Genomic DNA, 14434 nt, shown 5'->3' with positions numbered 1-14434 from the left:
TTCCAGTTATCCACAGGTTTTATTAAATGTGGAATCTCACAGATGTTTTGCCATTCTCTCCTTTAGACTTCCCCCACCTAAGTGAGTAGATGGTAAATAATAAATTTCCAGTAATTAGGCTTATGATAGAAATAAATTCTGTCTTCATGATTTAAACCAAATGACAAAGCTAAAACACCTTGTTTAGGCTCTTCCACCTAGGTAATGGTCTCCTTCTCCTTTGCAGGTAAATCAATGTGCAATAAATCAGGATGGGTAGGATTTTAATGGGATATACACAATAATCAATTACTTCAGGCAGATCAGACATCATACTTCATAACTTCTATGGCCAGATTTTCATTTTCTGTTACTGTTTGCATTCATTTCTTCTCTGTACTCTTATCTCACCCCTGATTGAAGAAACAAAAATGCTTTATATGTTAGGTGCCATTTTACCATCAGCATTAATATTTGCTATACAAAAAAGAGGGTTCTGTTTACATATGCTTCTATAATGTGCTATGAGGAATCTCTACTCCAATGTTACCTACACTTTATTAGCATTAATAGATAATAGTCATTATTAGCATTAATAGATAATGACTCAAAACATAGGGCTTCCCGGGTGGCTCTGCAGTAAAGAATCTGCCTGTCAGTGCAGGAGAAGCAGGAGATACATGTTCGATCCCTGGGTTGGGAAGATCCTCTGGAGGAGGAAATGGCAACCCACTCCATTATTCTTGCTGGAAGTGTTTGGAGAGCAGTTGGTATAAGTCAAGGGGAAGACTGCTGAAGTTGCTTATCTGAATAAAGTACAAAAAATAGTCTTCTATGAGACAATTTCTGGATTCATAGTTGATTTAAACATGCAAAAGTATGTGACAGAACAGACATAAGAAGCAAATAGTTGTAGAACTCGAGTTATAGTCAGTGATAGATGAAGTGAAGTGAAAGTTGCTCAGTTGTGTCCAAGTCTTTGAGACCCCATTCTCTAGGCCAGAATACTGCAGTTGGTAGCCTTTCGCTTCTTCCCAACTTAGGGATCGAACCCAAGTCTCCTGAATTGTGGGTGGATTCTTTACCAACTGAGCCACAAAGGAAGCCCAAGTATATAGGAGTGGGTAGCCTATCCCTTCTCCAGGGGATCTTCCTGACCCAGGAATTGAACTGGGGTCTCCTGCATGGCAGGTCGTCTTTACCAACTGAGTTATCAATTCAAAATTGTAAAAATATAGTTTTTCTTGTGACTATGTGCAGAATTAGCCTTATTTGAAGAGATATGGCCTTTTCCCTTTGCTGAAACGTGATCTGTAGGCTTTTGGAATGTATTGCTTCTTATGTCTGTGCTGGATAAAAGATAAGAATATCTTTGTGTACCATGAGGCCTTGAGCTACACTGGGTAGTCTAATAGAATCATTTTGTTGGGTTCTTTGGGTCATGCCATATCTATACTAGATCCAGAGGGAGTGGGTAAAGATCCAGTCTGGACACCAAGGCTTGATTGAGTTTCCCTAGTTAGCAATACATATTGTGTTTCACACATCATTGCAGGAAGGTATTGTTAACAGTTGGTGACTCTGCTGGAGGAGTACTACTGGAAGCTCTCAGTTTGGAACGCCCTTAGACTCTGATCCATGTGTCTCTTCCCTTTGCTGATTTTGCTTTGTGTCCTTTTGCTATAATGAACTCTAATCTTGTGTATAATAACTTTCAGTGAGTTCTGTGAGTCCTTCTAATAAATTATATCATCTGAGGGTAGTTTTGGTGAGAACTCTGAACCCTGCAGTTGGTGTCAGATGGACCATCCCTTAGCTTTGCCACTATATTACAGTGGTATTAATATTACTTATCACTAAAAAATTGGGATAGTTTTTTTTTTTTTTTTTTTTTTTTTTTACCTTAATTTAATGAGTTTGGTAGTTCTCATGTGAATCTAAGTCTATTCGCCTGCAAATTTCCAAAGAGTGATAAACACTTGTTCAGGCTTTGGTGAAAGATAAAGGGATATGAAAGCAGTTAACTGTAAGCATTCTTGACAGTCTTACAAAACTGAGAACTCCTTTAAGTCAAGGACAACCTTATTTCTCTTTGTATCTCCAGTACCCATGTCAGTGACCAGCCTGCTGCTGCTGCTGCTGCTAAATCGCTTCAGTCGTGTCCGACTCTGTGCAACCCCATAGACGGCAGCCCACCAGGCTTCCCCATCCCTGGGATTCTCCAGGCAAGAACACTGGAGTGGCTTGCCATTTCCTTCTCCAATGCATGAAAGTGAAAAGTGAAAGTGAAGTCGCTCAGTCGTGTCTGACTCCTAGCGACTCCATGGACTGCAGCCTACCAGGCTCCTCCATCCATGGGATTTTCTAGGCAAGAGTATTGGAGTGGGGTGCCATCGCCTTCTCCGGTGACTAGCCTAGAGACATTCAATGACTATCTCTTAAATAAATTGATATATAAATAAATAACTTGTACAATTTATGAGAGTATTTTGACATACATCAAAATCTCCTTATAAACCTTCATAACTTAATTCTTCTTTAGTTTCTTCTTTTACCAAGCCTCTGCTAACCCTTAATTTGTTACCTTATATTTTTTTGAACATTGTATTTTCTTTCAATCAGTCATCAGTCTTCACTCCTATATTTTAAATAAATTTTTAACTTCTTAAACTTCTCATCAATTTTAAATTTCATTAATTTTTTTTCTTAAGTGTTATTTTCTTCTCTTTTCAAATGCCAAAGTATTTCCTGGGATTATAATTTTTTATTATATTTATTTTCTTTAATTTCTTTTGTTTCAAAAAGATCAGACCTATCATGCATTCCAAAACAATCATGCATCAGAGATTTGCTTTACTGGTTGTAGTTGGGGATTTCTCAGCTGGATTAATTCATTCAATATTTTTTTAAAGTATCGACTACTATCTGAGATAATGTTTTATTTAACATAAAAGGCTACTATTTTGTCCTTTACAACCTCAGAAAAAGGAACTATCAGAACATCATGTGGGAGTTTTATTGACTTTGTAGAAAGTGGTCTATTATAGTCTATGTTGCTGGAATTCCTAAAAATCTACCAAGTGGAAAGGTATTAAGTTTGGGTGATTTTAGAGCTTATTTCTATGTAATCTTTAAAGCACAGATACTTTTTACATTCAAGATTTAAAGCATAAAAAGAATCATGTGGTGGTTTTAAAATACTTACACAAATTCTTACCTCAAAAGATGGATCCTAATTCCCCTTCTGAATAAATGCCAGATTTAAGTGACTTGCTTCTAATGAATAGAAAGTAGCAGAAGTGTCAGTGTGTCAAAATTAGGTCACAGAGGCATTTCTGCCATTCTCTCTGTCTCTGATTTCTCTTTCTATGGGATAACAGCTACTGTGCTTTGAAGCAGTCTCTTCCATCCTCTGTAGTAACTGAGTTCTAGCCAGCAGACACTTGTCTGGGGAATCCTCCAGCTACAGTCAAGCTTTCAGTTGACTGCGGTGTTTGCTTACTTCTTGACTTCAAACTCCCCAGAGACCCTGAGTCATAACTACCCAACTAAGTCATTTAAGTGAAGGACAGGAAAGCCTGGCATGCTGCAGTCCATGAGGTTGCAAAAAGTTGGACACAACTGAGTGACTGAACAACAAGAAAGTCATTTCTGGAGTCCTGATCTCAGAAATTGAATGAGATAATAAATATTCATTTGACTTAGGCTGCTCAGTTTGGAGATAATTTATTATACAGCAGTAAGTAATAAAAGAGAACCCCCACAATGAAGTTTATGAAGCTACCATAACTTTAAGGACAAAATCTGATGAAGGCAAACCCAAAAGAGAAAAATCATAGAATGATTTTATGTATGAATAGTAGAGGATTTTAAATATCCATGTAAAATATTAAAATTTATCCAGGCACTATTTAAGATAAAGATACAACATGACCAAATAAGGGACTTCCCTGGTGGTCCAGTGGTTAAGAGTCCGCTTGCCACTGTGGGAAAGGCGGGTTGCATCCTTGGTCCAGGAAGATCCCACATGCCGAGATGCAACTAAGCCCATGTGCCGCAACTACTGAAGCCCGTGAGCCTAGACCCTATACTCTGCAACAACAGAAGCCACTGAGATGAAAAGCCAACCTGCCACAATGAAGAATGGTCTCCACTTGCTGCAACTAGAGAAAGCCTTTGAGCAGCAAGAAAAACCCAGCACAGCCAAAAGAAAAAAAGAAAAGAAATGACCAAATAAGATTTGGCCTAGAACTAGAAATATGGATTAACATTAGAATATCTATGTGTACTTTGTTGCAACAGGCTTAAGGAGAAAAAGCACATTATTTCATCAGATGCCAAAAATCCATAAATCACTCCTAATAACTCATAATAGAATTAAAAGGAAATTACATCAATACAATAAAGACTACTCACACACATATGTATTATTAGAAATCACAAACTACCAAAGCTAGTTCCATGAAAAGGAGGAAGAAATGGTGACATCAGCTGGCATGTCTAATATGGGATAGTTTGTGATTTTAGCTAACACAATAATGTGATAAAAGATAAATTGTTATTGGAAAGGATATCAAACATTTTTTCGGTGCTAATGAGTATTATATGAAGTGAAAGTCAAGATAATCCATCAGATATTAACATTAACAGAAGTTAGTAATTAGCAAGATACAAAATGCTTGTAAATAATCAATCACCCCCTTCCACTCCCCCATTAGAATTTCAAACAGTGCTTTTTGATCTGATGCCATATGTCCACCCAGAAAATCAGCATTAAATTTGTAAGAATGCATAGGGTTTAGTTTAGTGTCACACAGTAACCCTTTTTTGTTATATCATTTCACTATATTTTATGAGTAATCCATCAATTCTAAAAAATTATGGGCCCTGATCATTTAAATCTCATATCTGCATCATTTTCTGTTTGTCCTGCCACTATGGTTAGATGCATGCCAATTTTATTACCAAATCCAGATCTCTTAAACTCATTTTTACATCCCTCTTTCTGCATTTTGGATAATTCCTTGAGATCTGGTTTGCTATTCATGAAAATTCTTTAATTGGGTCCAATTTACTATTAAGCTCATCCAGTAAGCTTTTAATTTTATTCTCTCTATATAGAAAACAAATAGAAGTTCTAGAAATATTTATTTGCTTCAAAACTATGTGATCATTTTTTGTATTCTCTTAATCCTTCACATATTTCAGGTTTCGTTTGGAAATTTATTAGTCACTTGAAGTCTGTATCTGTTAATGTGTGTTTTGGTTTCCATTGTCTGTTCTTGGTCATGGTGTCTTTTGCTAATTTTGGTTGTGAAGCTGCTCTTTCATTTTCTTGGCTATATTATTTGTGGGATTTAAGGCCTAAAATGAAGCTTACCGTTTCAGAGAGGATTTGTATTTGCTTTTACCGGGTGCCCAAGGGGCACCAAAACAGTTTGGGATATTTCTAAATTAAATTATCAGCCTAGGTGTTTTGAATCCCTATTTTATTCTGTTCACGCTGAAACAAAAAAGTGTGAAGCCTGGCTTGTATTCCAAATTCTCAGCAGTGGAGTTTACTTGCTCAGCACCAAGTTTCAGGACAGATTCTTTGCCCTCCATTATCTACTGTGAATGAATGTGTGTATTTCTAGTTCTTTTTGGTCTGGTGTCTCAGCTTCACTGGGAAAGTTCTTATCATGCTCCTCGCCATGGCCAGGCTTCACATAACACCCTAAAAAACAAAGCTCAGGTTTGGGTAAAAATCAGCAGAGGTGCTTGGGGTTTTCACATGGGCCAAGCCCCTCGGACTGAATGTTCCTTACTTTTATACTGGCTCTTCATTGCTTCATCCTCAGCCCACACTCATCTACCAGGCAATTTTCTTGGTTACCTCTACTGATTCTTTTCCTCCTGACCACTCCCTCCTAGTCACCTCCCCCCCTCCGAGTCCCAGCCTCTTCAGATTTTTCTTCTTGGCAAAATGTTATTTCCCAGAAGGGAAAGCGCTTATTTCTATCCTACCTAGTTCACATTCTACCAGGAAGGGTTTTCCTTTCCTTTCTACTTCCTCTCCGCCCTTGATGCTTGGGGACACCCGGGAAAGCAGAAGGAGTGCTCAAAAGGGGGCCTGAGCCGAGTAGACAGACTCCTTTACCGATGGGGAGAATGATAACCGGACATCTGAGACCCAGAATACTTTAAAGCTGAATGCTGCCCCCAGAGGACTACAAATTAAATAGGACTTTCTGGGAAAGAAAGTATAGCAGCTGACAGGATTTGAAGGCTTCCTTTTTCTTTTCCTCTGTGCCTTTAGGATAGAGCGTAGGCTCCTCCTCACCACAGAAACTGCACCAATTACAAAGCAAGGAAACCAGAAAAAACCTTTGGAACATTTTTGTGAAAATTCATTGTCTTCAGTATTCCCCCCTCCCCGAAATGTATGTATATGTGGTTTAAAAATGGAAAAAAAAAAGGGGGGGGCGGGAGAATAAAAATGGGTGGAAAAGCTCTGAGCAGAATGAAGTTGATAAGAGCATGCTCTTTCGTATTCTTGGTAAGGGTTCATCGCCAAATTCCGGATCACCGTCAGGATCAACTTTAAGACCTACGTACGGAAAAGAAAGCTGTACCTTAAACGGCATTTTCAGAGCAAATTGATAAATGGTTTCGTAGTATCATGGTTCTATGTAACTACTTGCCTGTAGTGGGCATGCAATGAATGGCATGTATTGTCTAGCTTGCCCATAGTAATTCTTACGCAGATGCAATAGAACCTTAAAGAATGCTAGTGAAAATTTAAATTTGGTAGAAATCGGAATATAGCCTTTGTAATGAAAGGATTACAACTCATTTGCTGAAAACATGCGTGGCTCTTAAAAGAGCCTTTGGGGTTAGGTGTAAAGACGCTTACTTGGCAAGTTTACTTGGAGCTGGTGTACTTGGTGACAGCCTTGGTGCCCTCAGACACGGCGTGTTTGGCCAACTCCCCGGGCAACAGCAGGCGCACGGCCGTCTGGATCTCCCTAGATGTGATGGTCGAGCGCTTGTTGTAATGCGCCAGACGCGACGCCTCGCCCGCGATACGCTCGAAGATGTCGTTGACGAAGGAGTTCATAATGCCCATGGCCTTAGACGAGATGCCAGTGTCCGGGTGGACCTGCTTCAGCACCTTGTACACGTACACGGAGTAGCTCTCCTTGCGGCTGCGCTTACGCTTTTTGCCATCTTTCTTCTGCGCCTTGGTCACCGCCTTCTTCGAGCCTTTCTTTGGGGCTGGAGCTGACTTGGTGGGTTCAGGCATCTTACCGATAAAAATTCTAACAGTTACACTGACAGCTGAGAAAATAGTTGCCTCCAGTGAGGCCACATTTATTTATAGACGCGGTATTCAAATGAGGTTCGTAAGATCTCGCTCAGGATTGGATTAATTTTATTGTGGCGTCATAAACACGAATGTAAATGATTCTAACAGGTCTACCTTTTCATTGGCTGCTTTGTTACTTTGCTTTGACCCAATCACAGGGCCTAGTGTAGGCTACCCATAGCTAGTATAAATAGCCTGTTCAGGAACCTGCATTGTGTATTTCACAGCTACCAGATGCAAGTAATTGAGAACATTCCAGTTTTGGGTTTGTAACTAAAGGCAACTTCTCTGTTCCCTTGTGTAACGCTGAGAATTGGCTCGGATCCCGCACATAGTGGCCGTCTTAATGTCCTTTTGGGGCTGGTGAGTAAGCTCGGTAAGAGCATTATCCTGCGCCTCGGGGCAGGTAACCGATGGACAGCTAATTACCCATCGTAGCCACCGCTCCAGCATGTGGGCTGGGTCACCCTGTTATAAAGTTCACCATCCCTTATCTTTGTCTCCTACCATTAGCCCTGAGTATTAGAAAATCCATAGTGGTTAAGATACTGATGTTCCAATACATCCTCGTTAAAGAAAATGCAAATAACCCATTCAATAACTAACCATCTAAATTTCACATTTGGGGTTTACAAAACACTATATAGAACGTAGCGCCTGTTAAATCTGCAGTATTAGTTATCTCAAACTATACTCGGTTTTATTCTGCCATTTGAGGCCGAGTTGGGAGTTTACGTCAAACCAGCCCACTGTTCTGTGAGCCTTGTACAGGTTTAAACCAAGTTAGGCACAAGCCGATTTACCCGTCTAACTCCACGGTTCGCTAGTACTACCCTCACGCTTTACAGAAACTCTGCTGTTAAGACCCACCTCCCACCCCAGCGAGGCCCGCCTTCCCCTTGCTGCCTCTTCCGCCCGACCACGCCCCCTTAAGTGTGCAACAGCTCTTTTCCCGAGATCTTTGGGTGGCTCTGAAAAGAGCCTTTGGGTTGTGTCGAGCTTCGAAGCCGGAGGCCAAAGGAACTTCCTATTTCTTCTTGGCCGCCGCCTTCTTTGGCTTGGCTGCCTTGGGTTTGGCGGTCTTTGGTTTAGCCGCCTTGGGTTTCACCGCTTTGGCCTTCGCTGGACTCTTGGGCGCCTTCTTCGGCTTGGCTGCTTTCGCTTTTTTCGGACTCTTTGCTTTTTTGGCTCCTGCAGCCGCAGCAGGCTTCTTCGCCTTCTTTGGGGTCTTCTTGGCGCTCTTCTTAGGGGTTGCCGCCCCAGTGGCCTTTTTCGGCTTCTTAGCTGCTCCTGCGGGCTTCTTGGGCTTGGCCGCACCCGCTTTCTTGGTTTTGGGCTTGGCTTCCCCAGTGGCCGCCTTCTTGTTGAGCTTGAAAGAGCCTGAAGCCCCAGTGCCCTTGGTCTGCACTAGGGTGCCCTTGCTCACCAAGCTCTTGAGACCCAGCTTGATGCGGCTGTTGTTCTTCTCCACATCATAGCCAGCAGCAGCCAATGCCTTCTTGAGCGCAGCTAGAGACACGCCGCTGCGCTCCTTGGAGGCAGCGACAGCCTTGGTGATGAGCTCGGACACCGGGGGACCAGAAGCCTTGCGCTTCGCAGCACCTGCGGTCTTGCGGGCCTTCTTTTTCACAGGCGTCTTCTCGGCGGGGGCCGGTGCAGCGGGCGCGGCGGGCGCAGTCTCGGACATGTTGAAGGCGGGCGTGGGTAGAGCAATTCGAGCCGGAAGCAGAGGTACTGGCCGGGACTCGGGCCGCGCCGCTGCGCCCGCCCGTTTATATAGGGCGGAGCTGCGCCGTGATTGGTGCGCTGTCCAGCCCGCCTCGCTGGCAGCCGCAGAGTGTCCTCTCGGATCCTGAGTTGTGTTTGTTACACCTCAAAAAATGCCAAAAATATCAAAATTCTCTGCGTCGAATTGCCCGATTTTTCTCAGAAAGTGATCCCCGAAGCCTCGGGCTTTACGCAGGTCTCAAATTATGAGGAAAGCACAAAACCTTATGCCAAAAACCTGCAATATTTCCCGCCGTGCTCGTCAAATTTCGACTCAGAGAAACAAAACTTTCTATTTTCTTAGTAAATTATACACTGATCTTTAACTGTGGAGTTTTCTGACCTCTCAAATATGATTCTCCAAGTGCTTAGGTTCTTATGTGTCCAAAAACCATGTCACTGGCATTAAGATTTTTATTATAAATCTGCGCTTAAGTGAGGGAAGTAACACAGGCTCCTCGGAGAGTCCTGCCTATTGAGCCGAGGGCATTTGAGTTCATCAAACTGGTTTAGTTTAATGCTAAACAAATTATTGCACAAGTGACGTTAAATTTTGGACCCCTGGGACATCAACCTATGCAGCCATGGTTTTATTTGTGTCTGCCGCGTCTGGATTTTTAAATAATTCCTTAGGATAATTCTCTTCCTTTCTGCTCCCAAGGGTTGGGGGCGGGGCTGTTGCTTCTCTTCCTCCGGACAACTGCTCCAGGACTTTAGATACCTTGAATTCAGGATATTTGTGAAGGAAAGGGAATCCAAAACATAGTCAGGGTACACAGATGGAAAAGGATTAATTTTCAAATAACACACAGATGTTGTCCATAAAGTCACTGGAAGTGGCAGTGCACTTGGACGATATGTCTGCAGTCCTGCTGGATTCTTTTGGCATGTGCTTCAGAATCAAATAGTAATATACTCTTAGGATTGAAATTCAGGCATTGATCATAAGGGGAACTAAATGGAAAGTATAGATAGTAACATATCTGTTCCCATTACTAGAGAAACTCAGACCTGTTATCACTGTGTAGCTGATGAGTGACTAGTCCACACAGCAAAAATGGCTTCATTCATGAAGATTAAGGCTCTTCTGCTTCCCAGCACTCCATAAAAAAGAAAATAAGTTACATGTAGGATTGAATGGTCTTGGAGGAGGGCATGCAACCCATTCTAGTATCCTTGCCTGGAGAATCCCATGGACAAAGAAGCCTGGCAGGCTACAGTCCACAGGGTTGCAGAGAGTTGGACACGACTGAAGCGACTTACCATGCAAGCAGAATTGAATGACAAGTTCAGATTTCCAGCTCAGACACAGAGCTTTGAGGAATCATCCAAGTTAAGTCTTTGTCCCCTGAAGACATTCTTGCAAGGTCTTCAAAAAAGTGGTTTTGTTTAGGTAGTACATGTTGGCAATCCCTAAAGCAGTACATGTTGGCAATGAAAAACTCAACTAAAGGAATTATTCCTGGAAACTGGTCTGTATGGAATTGTCTTCAAAATCTGCGGGTCATGTACTTGAAAGACATGAAATGTTGTCCAGTGTTATAAGGTGATATGATATAATTCTGTGGGTGTGGCTGGTTGCAACATAGCATTAGACATCAAATTAATTTTTAGTTCCATTGCCCCCAATTTCCTCCACACACAACAGATTCTACCACTGTAATAAGAGGATACAGATAATTGATACATTAATGAAATATCTCAGAACAGTCTAATTTTTTAATGCTGAATCTGATATAAAAGACATATAAATTATCGATATTTTGAATGACTTACCATATAAAAATTTTCAATGTAATTTGTGCATGCTAGTGGAAAATAAATTTATGATTTCTTATATAATTGAAATAAAATGGAATGAATAAGGTTCTAAAATAGATCAATTGATGGTTACTACAGAAACTGATTCTATGGACATTTTAACTCAGAACAGTGGGGTTATACTCATTTTCAATGACAAACAAAACCACTCCCCTAAATAGTTGAAATCAGCAAAACAGACTAAAATTAAAATTCTCTCAAATGCCTGACTTTATTATATGTATCCCTAACTAAATCAGACTTTGAGGCACTTAAATCCTTCATATTCTGTGATCTTTTAAGTCACCTGTGCTCATGTCCTATGGTGCAGTTTGTTTTCTAAAAAACATAAAACTATTTGACAGAATTAAGGAAGACATCAAGGATCTGCCACTATCACATCAAACGTTTATTTGAAATAAAAGTAACACCAAAATGTTCCATTTTCCAATTGATCTATCAGTTAAATCAGAATTACATAGGGTGTTGGTATGAGTGTGTGTGTGTGTGTGTTGTAAATGTGTTTTAAATATAGATTATAGAGTCTTGCCCCAGATAATTCTGAATTCTCCTGAGAAGACTCCTGTTAAGAAGTGCATCCAGGATTCCAGCTTACAGCTATCTGACTTCAAAGCATTTGCTCTCAACACACGTGTTTTTCAGGCCACAGGTCTGAATAATCATTAAAGGTTGTGAAATCAAGTTATCAAGTTTGTAGCACAAGGTCAAAATGTTTCCCTTTTAATGAACTAGAATAGAATACAAAATATCAGAGCCCAGGGCATGCAGTTTCAGTTGTCTACACAGCTTTTTTTTTTTTTTTTTTCCTGCACTTCAAGGCATGCAGGTTTTTATCTTCCTGACCAAGGATCAAACCATCACCCCTGCAGGGGAAGCACACAGTCAGCCACTGGACTACCAAGGAAGTGCCATCTACACAGCTTTTTGACTGTGTTCTGGGTGCCCCCATGTAAAATGTATTTCCTACAGTACAAGTTACATGGTTGGATTTGGAGAAGTCTTCCTGAAGCAATTTCTTGAAACTTTATAGCCATTAAATATTCTCGTGTATTAATCTCTGACGAACTAAAAAAAGTAACTTCCTATTATTGGCTTTTTAAAGTCTCTAAGAAACGCCGAGTCATAAAAAATGGGAGCACTCTACACATTTCCATTTTGAACAAGACAGTGTGCTAAGAGGAACTTTGTGATTTGTAGAAAAGCTGAAAGGAAAGGGAGGCTTATACTTGGTTCCTTTACTCCAAAATTCTGGGCTCTAATCAAACGCTTGATTCTGGACTTTCCTCCATCAGTAGGTTACCATGATTGTATTATTGAAGACAGGGTTTGGGGAAGAGGTGCTTTTTTTGGATAAACAAATTTTCCCTTCTCCAGCTTCCTCACAGGAGTGTTGTTGTATTTGCACAACCAAGATAACGCTGTGAAGACCACCTGTAAATCATTGTCTGATGAAGAAGACTCCCCTTTGTGGACTCTTAAGAGTCACACTATCTTGGCTTTTGGTACAGAGCTTTTCTGGAAAACTTTTCTTAAAATGGGCTATATATTATTTTATAAATTGTTATTCTTTTTATTTAATTCAACAAATAAAACGGGAGAGGGCATACCCAAGTTTGTAGCATTGTTTGGAACTGTAAAATATTGGAATGAATGTTAATATTCACATAAAAAAGTGAATAAATTAGGACACATATGCACAGTTGGGTAATATGCACCTACAAAAACGAATAACGACAATCTCCATGAGCTATTAAGGAATGAATTCAAGGATAGATGGTTAAGTGAAAAGTCAAATGCAAGAGTATCCATAGTATGATTCCCTCTGTAAGGGAATGATGAAGACATAAGAAAATACATGTTTTGTTCATTTGTGCAAAAGATATACAGGAAGGATAAACCAAAAATGAAAGAGAATTGTTATCTCTGGGGTGAGGATTAGAAGGGAATGGGGAAAAGGGAGGAATGGGAGCAGAGTCATAGTGATGAAGAGGCAGTGAGTTTTCTGAGTATGTCTTTTTGTATAACTCTGACTCTTACAACTATAGTAATATTTCATATACTAGCAAAACAATCACATTATTAAAAGTAATAGGAATGGGGGAACTCAGAATGGAATACAAGCACTAACAAATGAACCAAAATGTATTAAATTAAAAACACTAAACGGATTTGGAAGGATTAAAATTAACTTAAGTAACTATAGAAAACAGAATCTTGATTGGATACTACAAGGATAAGACAAAAGTAGGTAGAATAAAGGTTGCAATGCAATAGTGTTAGTGCAGAGATCAGACCAGTCGCTCAGTCGTGTCCAACTCATCTAGTCAAGGCTATGGTTTTTCCTGTGGTCATGTATGGATGTGAGAGTTGGACTGTGAAGAAGGCTGAGCGCCGAAGAATTGATGCTTTTGAACTGTGGTGTTGGAGAAGACTCTTCAGAGTCCCTTGGGCTGCAAGGAGATCCAACCAGTCCATTCTGAAGGAGATCAGCCCTGGGATTTCTCTGGAAGGAATGATGCTAAAGCTGAAACTCCAGTACTTTGGCCACCTCATGCGAAGAGTTGACTCATTGGAAAAGACCCTGATGCTGGGAGGGATTGGGGGCAAGAGGAGAAGGGGACGACAGAGGATGAGATGGCTGGATGGCATCACTGACTCGATGGACGTGAGTCTGGGTGAACTCCAGAAGTTGGTGATGGACAGGGAGGCCTGGCGTGCTGCGATTCATGGGGTTGCAAAGAGCGCAGAGATAGGGATTAGCAATTCTGAAACTACTATGTGTCTACTAGAATTGAATAAAGAAGTAAATACAATGTAGAAAGAGAGATCCAGTGTTCTCACTAGTGGAAAAAGACATATTTGGCTAAAATGACATTTGTACTAGATTAAGATCAGGTATTAATATAAAGTTATATTTAAAAATACATCTACAGTTTTATAGATACAGAAACCTAGAAGAATGTGTATGTGCATGGGTTAACATACACATATACTTCCTTGCTCTGTCAGTGGAGAGGACCTAAAAGCAGTTATAGCCTAGTAGGAATTATCACACTTGGCACACGATCTTTGGTTTTTAAGCATCATTCTTCAATTAAAGAACCCAGGAGCCCCTCGAGAAGGGATTGGCTCCAAGACTGGAGTATGAAAAGTACAGAGTGGACTAGGGATATTTTGTGGTGCCAGAAAATAGGAAGTTGCTTAAAATAAAATGAAAATTTGTTGAAAAATGTGGCAAGCCAGTCTAAAGCTGGTACGATTTGAGCAATAAAATACAGATGGATAATATTGGATTTTAACTCACAGATTAAAATATATATCCATAGATAACATACATACATAAGGAAAACAGATAACTTTTCCTTGTTGCAGTTAAGTTAAAATCAAGAGGTGGAAGCTAAAGTTGAATGAAATTTGAAGAAATCAGGATTTGTAGTCTCAAAGTATCCTCCCCAATATGTCTCTCTAGTTGAGAAACCTGTATGCCACCTTAATTGAGTAAGGTAAATCTCACAAATA

General features: G+C 40.4%; 2 protein-coding genes across 4 annotated transcripts; both read right to left on the bottom strand.

Moving 5' to 3' along the window:
* Positions 1-7863, bottom strand: LOC102409122 (histone H2B type 1-M). 3 transcript variants are annotated; one of them, XR_006549089.2, is made up of 3 exons: positions 6875-7863; positions 3197-3255; positions 1-392 (listed from the first exon to the last, which is right to left on the bottom strand). XR_006549089.2 is itself a non-coding variant. In XM_044938280.2 (2 exons), exon 1 carries the CDS (start codon positions 7262-7264, stop codon positions 6884-6886), a length of 381 nt encoding a protein of 126 aa, XP_044794215.1. In that variant the 5' UTR covers positions 7265-7863; the 3' UTR covers positions 1-392; positions 6875-6883. The 3 variants fall into 3 exon arrangements, 2 of the variants coding, with proteins under 2 accessions (XP_044794215.1, XP_044794214.1); XM_044938280.2 differs by lacking the exon at positions 3197-3255; XM_044938279.2 differs by lacking the exons at positions 1-392; positions 3197-3255 and adding an exon at positions 4834-6568.
* A 429-nt stretch (positions 7864-8292) lies between these two features.
* On the bottom strand, positions 8293-9062 carry H1-4 (H1.4 linker histone, cluster member). Its single transcript, XM_006048003.4, has one exon. The coding sequence runs from the start codon at positions 9012-9014 to the stop codon at positions 8355-8357; it is 660 nt and encodes a 219-aa protein (XP_006048065.1). The 5' UTR covers positions 9015-9062; the 3' UTR covers positions 8293-8354.
* Positions 9063-14434: the final 5372 nt, after the last annotated feature.

The sequence above is a fragment of the Bubalus bubalis genome, chromosome 2 (genome assembly GCF_019923935.1).
Source record: "Bubalus bubalis isolate 160015118507 breed Murrah chromosome 2, NDDB_SH_1, whole genome shotgun sequence".
Taxonomy (NCBI): domain Eukaryota; kingdom Metazoa; phylum Chordata; class Mammalia; order Artiodactyla; family Bovidae; genus Bubalus; species Bubalus bubalis.
The sequence above is the reverse complement of the archived record's forward strand: the minus strand, read 5'-3'. Positions and strand labels throughout refer to the sequence as shown.

Excerpts from the sequence above, each read along its gene's own strand:
- LOC102409122 (XM_044938280.2), bottom strand. The coding sequence starts at position 7,264 with ATGCCTGAACCCACCAAGTCAGCTCCAGCCCCAAAGAAAGGCTCGAAG.
- H1-4 (XM_006048003.4), bottom strand. The coding sequence starts at position 9,014 with ATGTCCGAGACTGCGCCCGCCGCGCCCGCTGCACCGGCCCCCGCCGAG.